The sequence below is a fragment of the Perca flavescens genome, chromosome 17 (assembly GCF_004354835.1).
Source record: "Perca flavescens isolate YP-PL-M2 chromosome 17, PFLA_1.0, whole genome shotgun sequence".
In the NCBI taxonomy this organism is placed as follows: domain Eukaryota; kingdom Metazoa; phylum Chordata; class Actinopteri; order Perciformes; family Percidae; genus Perca; species Perca flavescens.
The window spans coordinates 28,685,460-28,698,900 of NC_041347.1; the positions used below are offsets into that span (position 1 = coordinate 28,685,460).

Here is a 13,441-nt window from a genome sequence, read left to right on the forward strand (position 1 = left end):
GCCATTCAGGAACCGGCTAACAAGGTAGCGATGGAGTTTTTCACACTATAGTCATGGCTGAGCCGGCAAAAAAGAAGCAAAAAGCTAGGAAAGCATTGTCGGAGGAACAAAGAAAGAGGAAACGGCAGACTGACCGAGCAAGAAGTCAGACACACAAGTAAACATAGGAGCTGCTGCCAAATATCTATTCTGAAGCTGTAGGGGGGGCTCAATAGAGAAACCTGTGAGCAAAAAGCGAGAAAACAGCAAAGAAATGGCCATAACTGCATAGTGCTCCTTTAACAACGGATCAATGACTCTGTGAAAGGGTTCCCTCATCCCCACAGAATGTTATCATCACCTCTGCAGCCTCTTTTAGCTCATTGTTTTGGTTTTACTGCTTCAGTTGAACAGGGTTGATGAAATTACCAAACAGCCACTTGGGGGCAGCAGAGACAAGCTGTAAACACAACACTGACATATTATCAATCCAATATTTACTCTCTTTTAGCTCAATTTTTTGGTCTTTTGGACTAAATCCTAGGGGAATATATGGCTCTTTAGCTGCTAGATGTTTCACTTTCTTCACCAGCTAGTCTCTAACTGTGTCTGTCTTCTGCTTGGTGAAGAGCAGGTCGTGTACAGTGGGCTTTTTAGAGCTTTGTCACTGAAAACAGCTGCCTGCTGTGACTAAAAATGATGCTGATGATGAGGAGTGAGAGTGAACCAAAAGATTAAAGTTGCGGGCCAGAAAACCAAAACAATGCAAGCGTCCCCTTTCACATGCAAGTAATCATGTTATCCATTGTCACTAATTTATTTTGCTACTTTAAGATGATATGTCAGAGATTTATAAATAAATAAAAAAGTAGTGGTATTTTATAGATTAAAATTGTATGCTTAAACGTTCAAGCTTATTTGCTTTTAAAGGTTAGTTTAGGAAATTTGAAAACTTTTAGAACTTTATGCAGAAGAAATTGTTCATGTTATAAACCTGTTGATAATGAGGTCTGTGATAACCCAGAGTAACTGGAGCAATGTTTTTGGAAAGAGGTGTTGGTGACATTCAGTGGAGGCTAAATCTAAGAGTCGGATATCTCACAAGCTGGAAAGATAGAAACTAGAAAAACAAACATCATCAACATCTGCATGAGATACCAGAGGTGTAAAGTAACTAATGGCATTTTTCCACTACATGGTACCTGGTCGGCTCAGTTCGCCTCGACCACGGTGCCCCCTCATGTGTGAGGTCGAGCGTGGTTGGTCGTCATAGCGCCGCCGCAGGAAACTGCCGTGACCTAACGCGACACACACACAGAACGTTGAATGTGTGTTTTTTTTTTATTCTCAGCATGTGGCTGTTGTCAATAGAAGCTGGAGGCAGCAAAAAAAACAAAAACTGCTGGCTAAACTATTTAAAAATGGCGGGTTTGTTCAGGACACCCTCTTTGACGTATATATAATGGAGCAATAGACCCCGTTGCTCTGGACGGAGACCAGTGAAGGCTATTAGAAGCACTTTTCCGGTGATCTCTTCCTTTACTGCGCAGCCTCCAACTGACAGAGACAACGTAAATGTGACGTGAGCAACGTGTCTGAAAGTTGTAAGTCTTCTGGTAGCTGTGCCGAGAGAAATCTCAATCATTCCCAATCTTACAGAGACGGAGAGTGTAGGTATATGTAAGGAGATAACATAAGCACAGGCTAATTATTGCTAACTAACATGCTAGTTAACAATCGTAATTAAACCTAAACAGCTAATGTAAGTTGAAACTGCCTTTCGAGCTTCTCCTGTACTATACGGTAATTCCTCTACTATGCGACAGTAAGTCGTGTGGTTATGACACAATCGTTAGCCTATTTTTACAAAAAACGTCTGCTACAGAGCCATAACGTGAGATACAAGGTAATGGAGCCTTTTATACATTGTCGTGTTTCTTTAGAAATAAACAATGGACAAATAGAGTCTTTAAACGCTTCAGATGTAAAGTTATTCGCAGTCAAGTGACATAAAAAAAAAATGGCGGTCAGTGGAATGCTAACAGGAGGTGATCGCTTTGTAGCAACAAAATGGCGCCATCGGAGGTTCGAGTTCTGAAGCGAAGCTTACCCCCTTGGACACTCCCCGTCTGTCGCTAGCAACGATGACGCAATGACTAGTGACGATTCTCTTCGACCAATCAGGAGTCTGCAGGTTTTCACGTCACCTTTTGGTATCGCCTCAGCTCGCTTGGAACCTCGACGGAGGTGATACTAAAAAGCACCTGTTGGCAGGTACCAGGGCCTTTTTTTCATAATGAAAAACCAAGAAATGGCGAGTAGAGGCGAGGCGAGTCGAGCAGGTACCATGTAGTGGAAAAACGCCATAAGTAGGGTACATTTACTCAAGTGCTATACTTAAATACAAGGTAGATCTATTTTTAGGAGTATTTCCATTTTAGCTCTTATATTCTACTATTATATTATCTGACTGCATTGGTTACTATTCAGATTAAAATTTAAAAACCTGTAATGAGTTTCTCAAATGAAATATTGTTAAACATAAATACTAACCTAAAGTTAAAGTACTAGTTTAAAAGGATTATTCTTTATATGATGGAGTAGCATTACGACAGCGGCCATTCTGCTGCTTAATGAGTAGGCCTACTTTTACTTTTGATAGGCTAAATATGTTTTAGGCTATTGTACTTTTAGGCTTGTAAAAGTTTGACTTAAGTCAAAGTCCTGCATTAAGTTGAGTATTTCTACAGTGTGATATTGCTTTACTTTGTGTTAAAAAAAGGTAGGCTAAGTGAGAAAATATAAATGTAATTTGTTTGTTTTCTACTTCTACGTGAACCAGACAGTTGCAGTTCATACTGTGTCCAGCAGATGGCGAGACTGAGCCGCGAATGGCCTTTATCTCTCGCCGTAAAAGAAGAGCTGCAGCCTCTCAGCATCAGCACCAGACGTCTCCCTCCTCCGATCTGTGCTCTCCTCCTCTTCATCCACTGCGGAACATCGGCCTGTTCTCCTCCAAACCCTCCGCCAGCGGCAGACCCAGCTCGCCATGGACAACTCCGGCAAAGAGAAGGAGGCCATGCAGCTGATGGCTGAAGCCGACAAGAAGGTCAAAGCGTCCGGATCCTTCCTCGGGGGGATGTTCGGGTAAAAAGGCTCTCATTCTCTGTTTACCTCTCTCTCGTTTTGGTATGGGGGAGAGATCTCTGCACGCGGGGCCTATCAAAGCCTGTTAATTGCCTCTGCTTTTCTTGACGGAGAAATCCTTCTAATATTCTAAGAATAGCCCCAGTGCTTCTCTGTGCATCTCAGCTTTAACGGCGTAATCAACCCTATTGTCGTAGCCTATTATTGTTGATTTTTTTTGTATAGGCTATTCCTATAATCTAGGCCTACTCTTTACATCCCTATAGGAGCTGGTAATGCTCACTGTGACATTGTGTCCTTCTGAAAGATGTATCCAAAGATTGTCATAGCGCCTTTTTTTTATCAGCTGTTGCATGCCGAAAATATGAGCTGTCATCGCAGCTAATGTGGCCTGCGTGACGTGGCCTGTCACGCGAGAGAAATGTAAATGTGTCACATCGATGCTGATGCTGCTGCTACAGCGGGATGTGAGCGGGATCGCACGGAGCGTGAGGCCGGGCAAGAGACGCAGGAGGGCGGTGAGAGCAGCGCAGTCAGGACGGTGTGCGAGGAGTCAGTCGGTGGTGATGCGGGGGTTGTTTAGTGTGTGTGTGTGTGTGTGTGTGTGTGTGTGTGTGTGTGTGTGTGTGTGTGTGTGTGTGTGTGTGTGTGTGTGTGTGTGTGTGTGTGTGTGTGTGTGTGTGTTTGCGCGCCCGAGTGTGCGCGCGGATGGGAGGGGCGGATGTTTACATGTCAAATAGAAACACTGGAATATAAATGATGTAATAGATAGATAGATAGATAGATAGATAGATAGATAGATAGATAGATAGATAGATAGATAGATAGATAGATAGATAGATAGGGAGATACATTATTGAATTGAGAGTGCATCTATTTGATCATTGTCTAGTAGTTTCAAATATACTAAAGCCAGTTATATTATACATTGTCAGTGTGTTTTGAATGTTGCATGTAGAGCAGTTTTATATAAATTTAGAGGATGTAAAAGTTGCACAATGTAGATATAACAAAGGGAATATTCAGTTTCTAAAAACTGTACCAAAGTACAAGATTCAAAACTCAACTTAGAGTTGAAGTGATTAGTTGTTTAACTGATTACTCGATCTATAGAAAAAGAATGGACCTTTTTCACAGCAGACATGTTGACTTGTCATAGTAGGAAAAGCACAGCTAAAATTGATAACCTTAACGATGGCTCAATTCCATCAAGTGTCCCAGTAAGCTATTCCACTGAGTCAGCATGCACAATACCAGGGCCTCTACTAAGTGGGATGCAGCCATCTTTAATGGGTTTGAATACACCTGTGCTTTTCCTATATGTCTGCCTTGAAAAAGGTCTAGTGGCAACTATTAAGCACCTAAGTCATTTATATAACAAGCTGTACCCATTTACAGCTTTTTAATGTTTTGCTTTCCTTTGTCTAATGTGATTAGTAACAGAATAATATTGGGTTGTTGGTGGACAAAAGAAGATATTTGAAGATGTAACCTTGGGGCATTTATTAACCTTTTCTGACATAATCCATTTAAGTTTTATTTCTGTTCATACTGCATTAAAAAAAAAAATCAGATTCATGCCAGAAAATATTAAATTTAAGAGAGTTTGAGAGCCAGCGTGAATGACCTCCACAATGACGTCATTCTGCTCTGCTCTCATTTTCTGCCTTTTAATTTGATGTTTTTATTATTTATTATATTATATAAATGTTATGATTGTTTTAATGCTAAGCACTATGTGTTATAAATTGTGCTGTATAAATAAAGTTTAGTATTAATAAAATGTATTATTATTCAACTGGACAGCGTTGCATGCTAGTTTAAAATACTCTTTCATATCGGAGGACTAAGTCAGAGTGACAGTTTGCAACATTAAAGTAAATACTGTAATTTAAAATGCAACACAAAGTCAAGTCATGGAGTTGAAATAAAATTAGAAAAAAAGAAAAGTAAATGATTAATTTTGTTTGTCTTTGCCTTTCCTGTGTGTGTGTGTGTGTGTGTGTGTGTGTGTGTGTGTGTGTGTGTGTGTGTGTGTGTGCGTGTGTGCGTGTGTTATAGGGGGAACCATAAGGTGGAGGATGCCTGTGAAATATACGCCAGAGCAGCCAACATGTTTAAGATGGCAAAGAACTGGAGTGGTAGGTGACACACACACACACACACACACACACACACACACATACACATATATATATATATATATATATATATATATATATATATATATATATATATATATACGTCACATACTCATACAGCATAATAAACAAAACAAAAAATCACATGAATGTGTGCATGAATAACCACCTCCCACACCAAACACCCCCACACAAGCTCACACACACATTTTAACAGGATATAAATGATTCTACAGCCTGCAAAGAGAGTTATATTACCACATAAGAGCTTTCATACAAACATTGGATTCATATATGAAATTTTCGGACAGTTTGGACAAATGAGTGAGAGGTTTCAGGCTGCAGAAACCAGTGTGTGTCCTAGAAAGAACAGCTGATGTGCCGATAATAGCTCATGCAGTATTTAGCTGTTTAGATGTGTGTTTAGATGGTTCTGCTGCCTGATGTGGGTCGACAGAGTGAATCATAAAAACAGTCACGCAGTGGAAGTTAATAAATGAGGAGTGTCAAAGGCATGTTTAGTGCAACTAGAAACTGAATTTAATTGCATTCATTCATTACCCATTTACAGCTTTTATTGTGTTGCTTTTCTTTGTTTAATGTCATTATGTCAGTGTTGGGTTGTTGGGGGATAAAACAAGATATCTGAAGCTCTCACCTTGGGACATTTTCTAACCTTTTTCTGACATTGCAAACAATTAATTGAGAAAATAATCTTCCAATAAATCATCCATAAAATCATGGAAATTACAGAGCTCCATTCTAAAAGACTCTGCTCTGATTACAGAAAACCTAAGATATAAATAACCACAACACAAAATAAAAATATAAAAAAACAAAATCTTTAAGCCAATTTAGTCTTTTACTTTTCAATTTGATTCATAGTTGAGTAACCAGTCTTGTCAGAAAGGAGCAGAGATAGGAGAGATACTGTTAAACCTTTATCTTCATAAGAAAGCAAACAGAATCGGTAACACAGTGACATAGTTCAAATAAAAAAATGAGGAGTATTTGGTCAAAGGCACGTTTAGTGAAACTAGAAACTGAATTTGGATTACATTTGCATTAACTCAACTTGTGTCCCATTCAAACTGTGACTGTGTGTGTGTGTGTGTGTGTGTGTGTGTGTGTGTGTGTGTGTGTGTGTGTGTGTGTGTGTGTGTGTGTGTGTGTGTGTGTGTGTGTGTGTGTGTGTGTATGTGTGTGTTTGCGTCTAGCTGCGGGGAATGCTTTCTGTCAGGCCGCTCGGCTCCACATGCAGCTGCAGAACAAACTGGACTCCGCCACCAGCTTTGTCGACGCCGGCAACGCCTATAAGAAGGCAGACCCACAGGGTGAGCACTGCTGTCCTTCACACACACACACACACACACACACACAGTGTCTCATCTATGATGTAAAAGTCTATATATCTTATATTGCTTCTCTTCCTTCCCAAATAGTTTGTGTTAAAGCATATTAATCAGTGGATAATTGGGCTTATTATTCTGATACATTTTATCAGACCTGGACTTTGTGAGTTCTTGGCAGATTCATATCATCTGGGAGCAAAAATAATATGTTTGTGTGTTGTTTTATTAGTTTGCCTTCCGATCCAGACCAGTGGTTCCTGGAGGATCATTTTTATTATACAAATTCTCCGTCCACCATTTCACCCAAATTTGCTTTCTTTTCTTCAGTGTCTTCATCATTTTCTCACAAATTATGGAATAGATAAACAAGGCAAAGTGTTTGTCAATGGATGCCCATATCTGATTTGGTACAAGCACATGCAATAATTAGTTTCTTCCTGCTGGATTTGGTGTTCAGCACATCTCTAATTGTGGTCTAAAACCTCTTTATGTGTGCTGTGTTGGTCTTTGCAATTGTCAGTGGTCTTCAGGCCTGTTCCCAACTTTGGCGATGCTTAAAGTCAGATGTAAATTCTTTGGCAGTCTTGTTTTCATATAATTTTTGAGGAATATGAGAGGTTTGAGCTCTGTGGTCTGGAACTATTGTTGGCTGAAAAGTGTGGAGTGAACACGGGATATATGCCAGAACATATCAAGGATGCTGATCATAGTCACTGTGGATTTAGTTTTAATGAGTATTTGTTTCACTTTCTCTAACGTCAGTTTTAATTCTTTGTTTACAGTAATCTCAGATGTAGTAACAAACAGGATTCTTCTCTCAGATGGTGTGTTAATCCACTTTTCAAGCCACATTTTTGCCGTTCCATCTGTTTTAAAGCAGAGGGCTTTAACATGCTGTACTAAAGTACAATTTTGAGGTACTTGAGTATTTTTATTTTCTTCTTCTTCTACTTCTACTGCATTTCTGTAGCCTGGTTGACACCAGACCCAGACACTTCTCAGTTGTAACTGCCTCGATTTTGGACATTGGAAATGGGTTTGAATGGGCTCTTCGCCAGACTGACTTGCAGAGCAAATCTCAAATTTGCCGGAAGTTCGTCAGCGTTTACCCAGGCTAGCATTTCTTCACTTTTTACTTCTAATGTGATGTTTCCAGTGGCCACTTGTGGTATTGCAACGTAAATTCCCCACCTGCGGCCCAAAAAGGATTTTCCACCAAGCTCCTTTGTAAAAGAGAGAAACCCAGGGGGATTTTTTTTTTTGCATACGCGCTGGGCGAGCAAATTCATTGAATAAAAGAGGAGCCATTTTGGGAACCGATATCGAGTTTTTAATATACATCCATGGGCAGAGCACAGATGCGTAGACCCGGAAACGTTGACCAATCAGAGCAGACTGGGCTTTTTCAGGAGGGGGGCTTAATCCTTGTGTTGTCTTCCTGTCGACCACAAACGTGTTGTCCTTCTGGGTCAAATTTGAAAATGAACTTTTTTTGGCACTATTTATTTTAACTGCTTTTGACACTTAAATTTGTTTTAGCACTTTAAAAAAAAAAAAGTTTTAATTCATTGTCAATAAACCTAATTTCTATGACATACTACTTACTTTTTGAGTTTAAAAATTAAAGCTAAAATTATGAATTATTTTGACTTATAGATACGATCAGAGGATGTTGAGTGAATCACACACTGGTTTATGTCAAAGTTGAGTCAGGATACTGCTATGAAAATGAATAAAGAAAATAAAAAATACAATCGAAGTATTCATTTATTTTACTTGCGATGAATATTGTATAGGTTCCATACAACGTACATGCATGCATCTAAGCTATTTGGGGCCAATTTGGTTGTAAGAAACCCATATTTCTGATATAAAAAAACTATGAAAACGGGTCAAATTTGACCCGAGGACAACACAAGAGTTAAAAAGACAGGCGCTCTCAGGCAGAGGGTGAACACAGGTGCAGCAGCCGTGGGCAATAATAATAAAATAAAGTGTTTTTTGAACATTAAAGCATGTAAACATGTTATAGTAGAAAATACAAATATGGACCTGAAAATTGTCTCCTTTAAGTATAATTTGATGCTAATACTTTGGTACTTTAACTTAAAACCACTTTGAACGAGGACTTTTACTTGTAGCAGAGTATTTCTACACTGAGGTATTACTACTTGCCATGATGAAAGGGGAAGCCTCTGTATCACAGTCGGAGTCAGGACCCTGAGGTGGTATTGTTGGAGGATTAAACTGGGTCCCTGGGTTGCTCTAGGAAAATTGATATCTGGGTTATGCTGCAACAGCCCTCTTGTGATAAGTTTAATAAATGCTATGGGTTAGCAGGTTGGTAGTCACAGGGGGAGGAAACTGAAGGAGTTTTAATTTGACTGAGTAGGCTCAGAAGGCTTCAGCAGACGCTTTCTAGTTTCCTTGTATTTATAACATATCTTCTTTCGCTCTAATCTGTCTCCTTCCAGAGGCCATCAACTGTCTAAACCAGGCCATTGACATCTACACTGACATGGTAAGCTGTGCCTCAACCATTGAACAGCTCCCTGTGACAATCACTCTTATCTTTGAGTAATACCTTGTGTGTGTGTGTGTGTGTGTGTGTGTGTGTGTGTGTGTGTGTGTGTGTGTGTGTGTGTGTGTGTGTGTGTGTGTGTGTGTGTGTGTGTGTGTGTGTGTGTGTGTGTGTGTGTGTGTGTGTGTGTGTTGGTTACAGGGTCGTTTTACCATCGCAGCCAAACATCACATCACTATAGCGGAGGTTTATGAGGCGGAGCTGGTTGATATTGAGAAGGTATGTGACGGTGGATAATGATTTTCAGTTTCTTTTAGGTTTGTCATTATGTTTTTGTTGAATATACGATATTCAACAAGAATATGATATTCTGTGCTAAACTGCTTGTTTTTTGTTTTCAGGCCATTGCCCACTATGAGCAGGCAGCAGACTACTACAAGGGAGAAGAATCTAACAGGTACAGTATATGTGCTGAAATTAACACGCACATGACTGGAGCGGGAACATTTAGTGGATTAATCAATGTCAACAGAACATCATTCTGCAACTATTTTGATAATATAGGCTATCATTTGTGAGTCAATTTGTTAGCAAAACATTTGAACATTGAACACAAAAAGCTATTTTGAGATTTTCTTTTGGACTCTGGGAAATTGTGTAGTTCATCTTTCCCGATTTTCCGGGAAAAGTTTGTATAATTGAGAAAATAATTGTCAGAATCAGGTTTATTGCCAAGGAATTTACATTGGTAGGTCAGTGCATCACTATAAAAGAAAAGAAGAAGTAGCCTTCTACAAAAGTCAAGAATCATGGATATAAAATAGAAAGATTTGCGATAAGAAAATCTCAAAAAGGAATCAAAAACATTTGTTTTTTAAAATTAAAATTAAAAAAGAGTTGTACATTATTTAAAACAAAGACAATGGAATGTGCAAAATAGATTGATAATGAAAATAGAATCATTAGTTGTAGCCCTAGACATGTCAGTATATGTTCACATGTGTATTTACAATATAGGCTCATGCAAAAAAACTAATTTACAGCATATTCTTCAAAATAACTCTTTCATAACCACCTTCAATGTTGTTTCTAAAAGAAATGTTTATTAGTAGTTTTTTGGAATATTGCTAACAAGTATTTTCAGTATTGACTGATTTATTTTGCGATTTAATTTGAGGATAAACTTCTTTAAATTGCACCATCTTGTTTTAAACAACATTTAAACAAAAAACAAATCCATAAATTATAGTGATGATTATAAATACAAAACAAACAGAACAGCATAATCTCTAAACGTTTGATTTCTTTTTTTTTGTCATCTGAACTGATTCATTGCAAAAGTTTGAGTTTGAGTGTTAGAATAAATACTTTCACTATGTAGCTTACTTTTGTTCATACATAGAATACGTAGAACAGTCTTGCGTTGAAATTTGCCGATGACAGTGCACTAAATGTTGTTGACAGTGTGGCAGTGAGTCACAATAAAAGGTGCAGCCCTGTAACAATATGATGAGGTGGTCCTTGAACGATGCTGACTCCCACTCCTACAGAGTTATTACAGGGAAGCCCGGTGGCCTTTACAGTAGGGCAACACATCATCCATCATCTAGATGAGACTTCTCTACAAAAGCTCGGCCTGGAAAATCTCACTCCTTATACTTCCACTTGCTGTGAGCATAATGGTGGAAACCAGTGGGGTAGTCTAATGTATTGTGGTGGGTATACTGTACTGTATATGTATATGTTTGGGGGGTTGGGGTCTGGGTGCCCTTCCCCAAGGGAAATTTTCAGTATCAAAGACTTCATTTCCTGAATTTTGATAAACTTTTATGCAGCAATTCACGGCTAAAATACATTTATTTAGCATATGAAAAGAAAAAAAAAACACAGATGACAATTTAAAATATGTCAAAAATATAATGGAAAGTATGTTGTTGTGGGTCATTGTGCATTTTTAAGTGGGTATATATAAATCCTGGAGCTTTCTTACTGAGTATACTGCGTGTACCTGCGTATCACATAGACTACACCCCTGGTGGAAACCATGGTGATACACATTAGCCGTTAACTCCTCTGGGTTTTTGTGTGTTTCAGCTCAGCCAACAAATGTCTTCTGAAGGTGGGACACTACAGCGCTCAGCTGGAGCTGTACCCGAAAGCTATTGAAATCTATGAACAGGTAACCGCTGAGTACACACAGTTTCTGAAGTCTTTATATAAAAAAAATGATCAGCACACATGTATATGGTGATGGAAATTGTTCATTTAAATACCCATTAGCTTGCACATAGTGGTCGCTAGTCTTCTAGGGTCCCCAAAAAAATAAAAAACAATTTACCGGTAATTAAAATATCAATCAGTGAACCAAGAAAACACAAAACAAGCCAAATGCAAGGACCAGGAAATAAGTGAAATGGCTCTAAACAATTGAAAATGACATTTTACATAGGAAAATAATAAAATGTTCTGTTTTTTATTACTTTTTTGTTGTCAGGGACTGTAGTTTGTGATGTTGTTTATTTGATTGCATTCAACTGTGAGGTGTAGTGGGATAGTTAAAACTTCCATAATATGAAAAATAAACATTCAAACAAACTTTCAGACGGTAGCAGCAATCATAAGTAAAACATCAACAATGAAAACAACAATACAAAAATTTAAACAGGTGAAAGTCCATAGGATTTTTTTTAACGTTCCATCTGATCACATTCTTCCTTAAAAGTCAATACTTTAGTGTGTTTCTGCTGTTTGTGTGTGTGTGTGTGTGTTTTTCAGGTGGCTATGAACACCATGGACAATCCTCTGTTGAAGTACAATGCTAAAGAGTATTTCTTCAAGGCTTCACTCTGTCACTTCATAGTGGATGAACTGAACGCCAAGGTAACACACACCTGTACATGCAAACACGCACACACACACACACACACACACACACACACACACACACACACACACACACACACACACACACACACACACACACACATACACGCACACAATGATTTATTTGTGTGTGTGTTGCAGTTGGCCATAGAAAAGTATGAGGAGATGTTTCCAGCCTTCTCAGACTCCAGAGAGCTCAAACTCTTAAAGGTATATTTCTTTAATTTTCTTTTTTTTCATCTCTTTCTCTTCATTTCTGTTATTTTATGAAAGTAAACATGCCGAGTACATAATTCTCATTAAAATAGGGTTTTGATTAGTCAAATACTCATTAAGAGTTTTTATTATGCCATTAAAAAGATAAATTTTTTTCCTCATGACCTTCTGAGTGTCCATAAATATCGTATTTAAGGTCATGTTTGCTATTGTATCTGCAGCCCATGCTCATTAAAGTTGTAATTATTAGTTATACATTAACAATGATATAGACAACTGGTCTGACAAAATCTAAGTAAATTATATTCGATTAAACATTTGAGAACTTCCATGTCATAGCTAAATTGGAGGTCATCTAAGTGATTTGCAAAAATATGGCTAAGTCATGAGGGTTTAAAACTCAGTATTTGCATTTTTCTGTTCACACACTATCGCTCACTATCCCTCGGTGTTAGAAAAGTCTCGTGTTGTGTTGCCACAGAAACTCCTAGATGCCCACGAGGAGCAGAACAGCGAGGCGTTCACGGAGGCCGTTAAGGAGTTTGACTCTGTGTCTCGTCTGGACCAGTGGTTGACCACGATGCTGCTGCGCATCAAAAAGACCATCCAGGGAGACGCCGGGGACCTGAAATAGACATGTTTACAGATTGGGGAGTCAGGGCGAGACAAGGGAAAGGGAGGGGGTTAAAGAGAGAAGAATTATCAGGATAGTAACGAAATTAGTAACTAAATGAAAGGAAGGGAGAATGACGGGCAGTGTAAAGATGTGTTTTGGTGGAAGAAAGGTCTATAACAAGAGAGGCAGAGAGACGGACATACGAAGGGGGGTAAAAGGGAGGGAGGGTGGGACTGAGGGAGTTTACACTTGTACATATCAGTTTGCATGTGACCCCAAAATATCTAAGCATTACCTTTAAACCCCCTTTAGATGACCCTGTGTCCCTTGTCTTACAGTATTGCTTCCGTAACACTGGACAGAATTGTACTTAAAGAGAAAGAAATAAAAGGTGTGTGTGTGTGTGTGTGTGTGTGTGTGTGTGTGTGTGTGTGTGTGTGTGTGTGTGTGTGTGTGTGTGTGTGTGTGTGTGTGTGTGTGTGTGTGTGTTTGTGTCTGTGTCCACTGCAGTAAGGTAAATTATACACTATTTGATGGGAAAGTGTGCAGGCCATATCAGATTTAAGGATATATGTTATTACAAAGG

General features: G+C 38.8%; 1 protein-coding gene across 1 annotated transcript; it reads left to right on the forward strand.

The window, feature by feature from the left end:
* The first annotated feature begins 2,924 nt into the window (after positions 1–2,924).
* napba (N-ethylmaleimide-sensitive factor attachment protein, beta a) lies at positions 2,925–13,055 on the forward strand. The gene is made up of 10 exons (XM_028603782.1): positions 2,925–3,126; positions 5,188–5,267; positions 6,485–6,601; positions 9,094–9,140; positions 9,342–9,419; positions 9,542–9,597; positions 11,235–11,319; positions 11,916–12,020; positions 12,165–12,233; positions 12,721–13,055. The coding sequence occupies exons 1-10, from the start codon at positions 3,029–3,031 to the stop codon at positions 12,871–12,873; spliced, it is 888 nt and encodes a 295-aa protein (XP_028459583.1). The 5' UTR covers positions 2,925–3,028; the 3' UTR covers positions 12,874–13,055.
* The last annotated feature ends 386 nt before the right edge of the window (positions 13,056–13,441 follow it).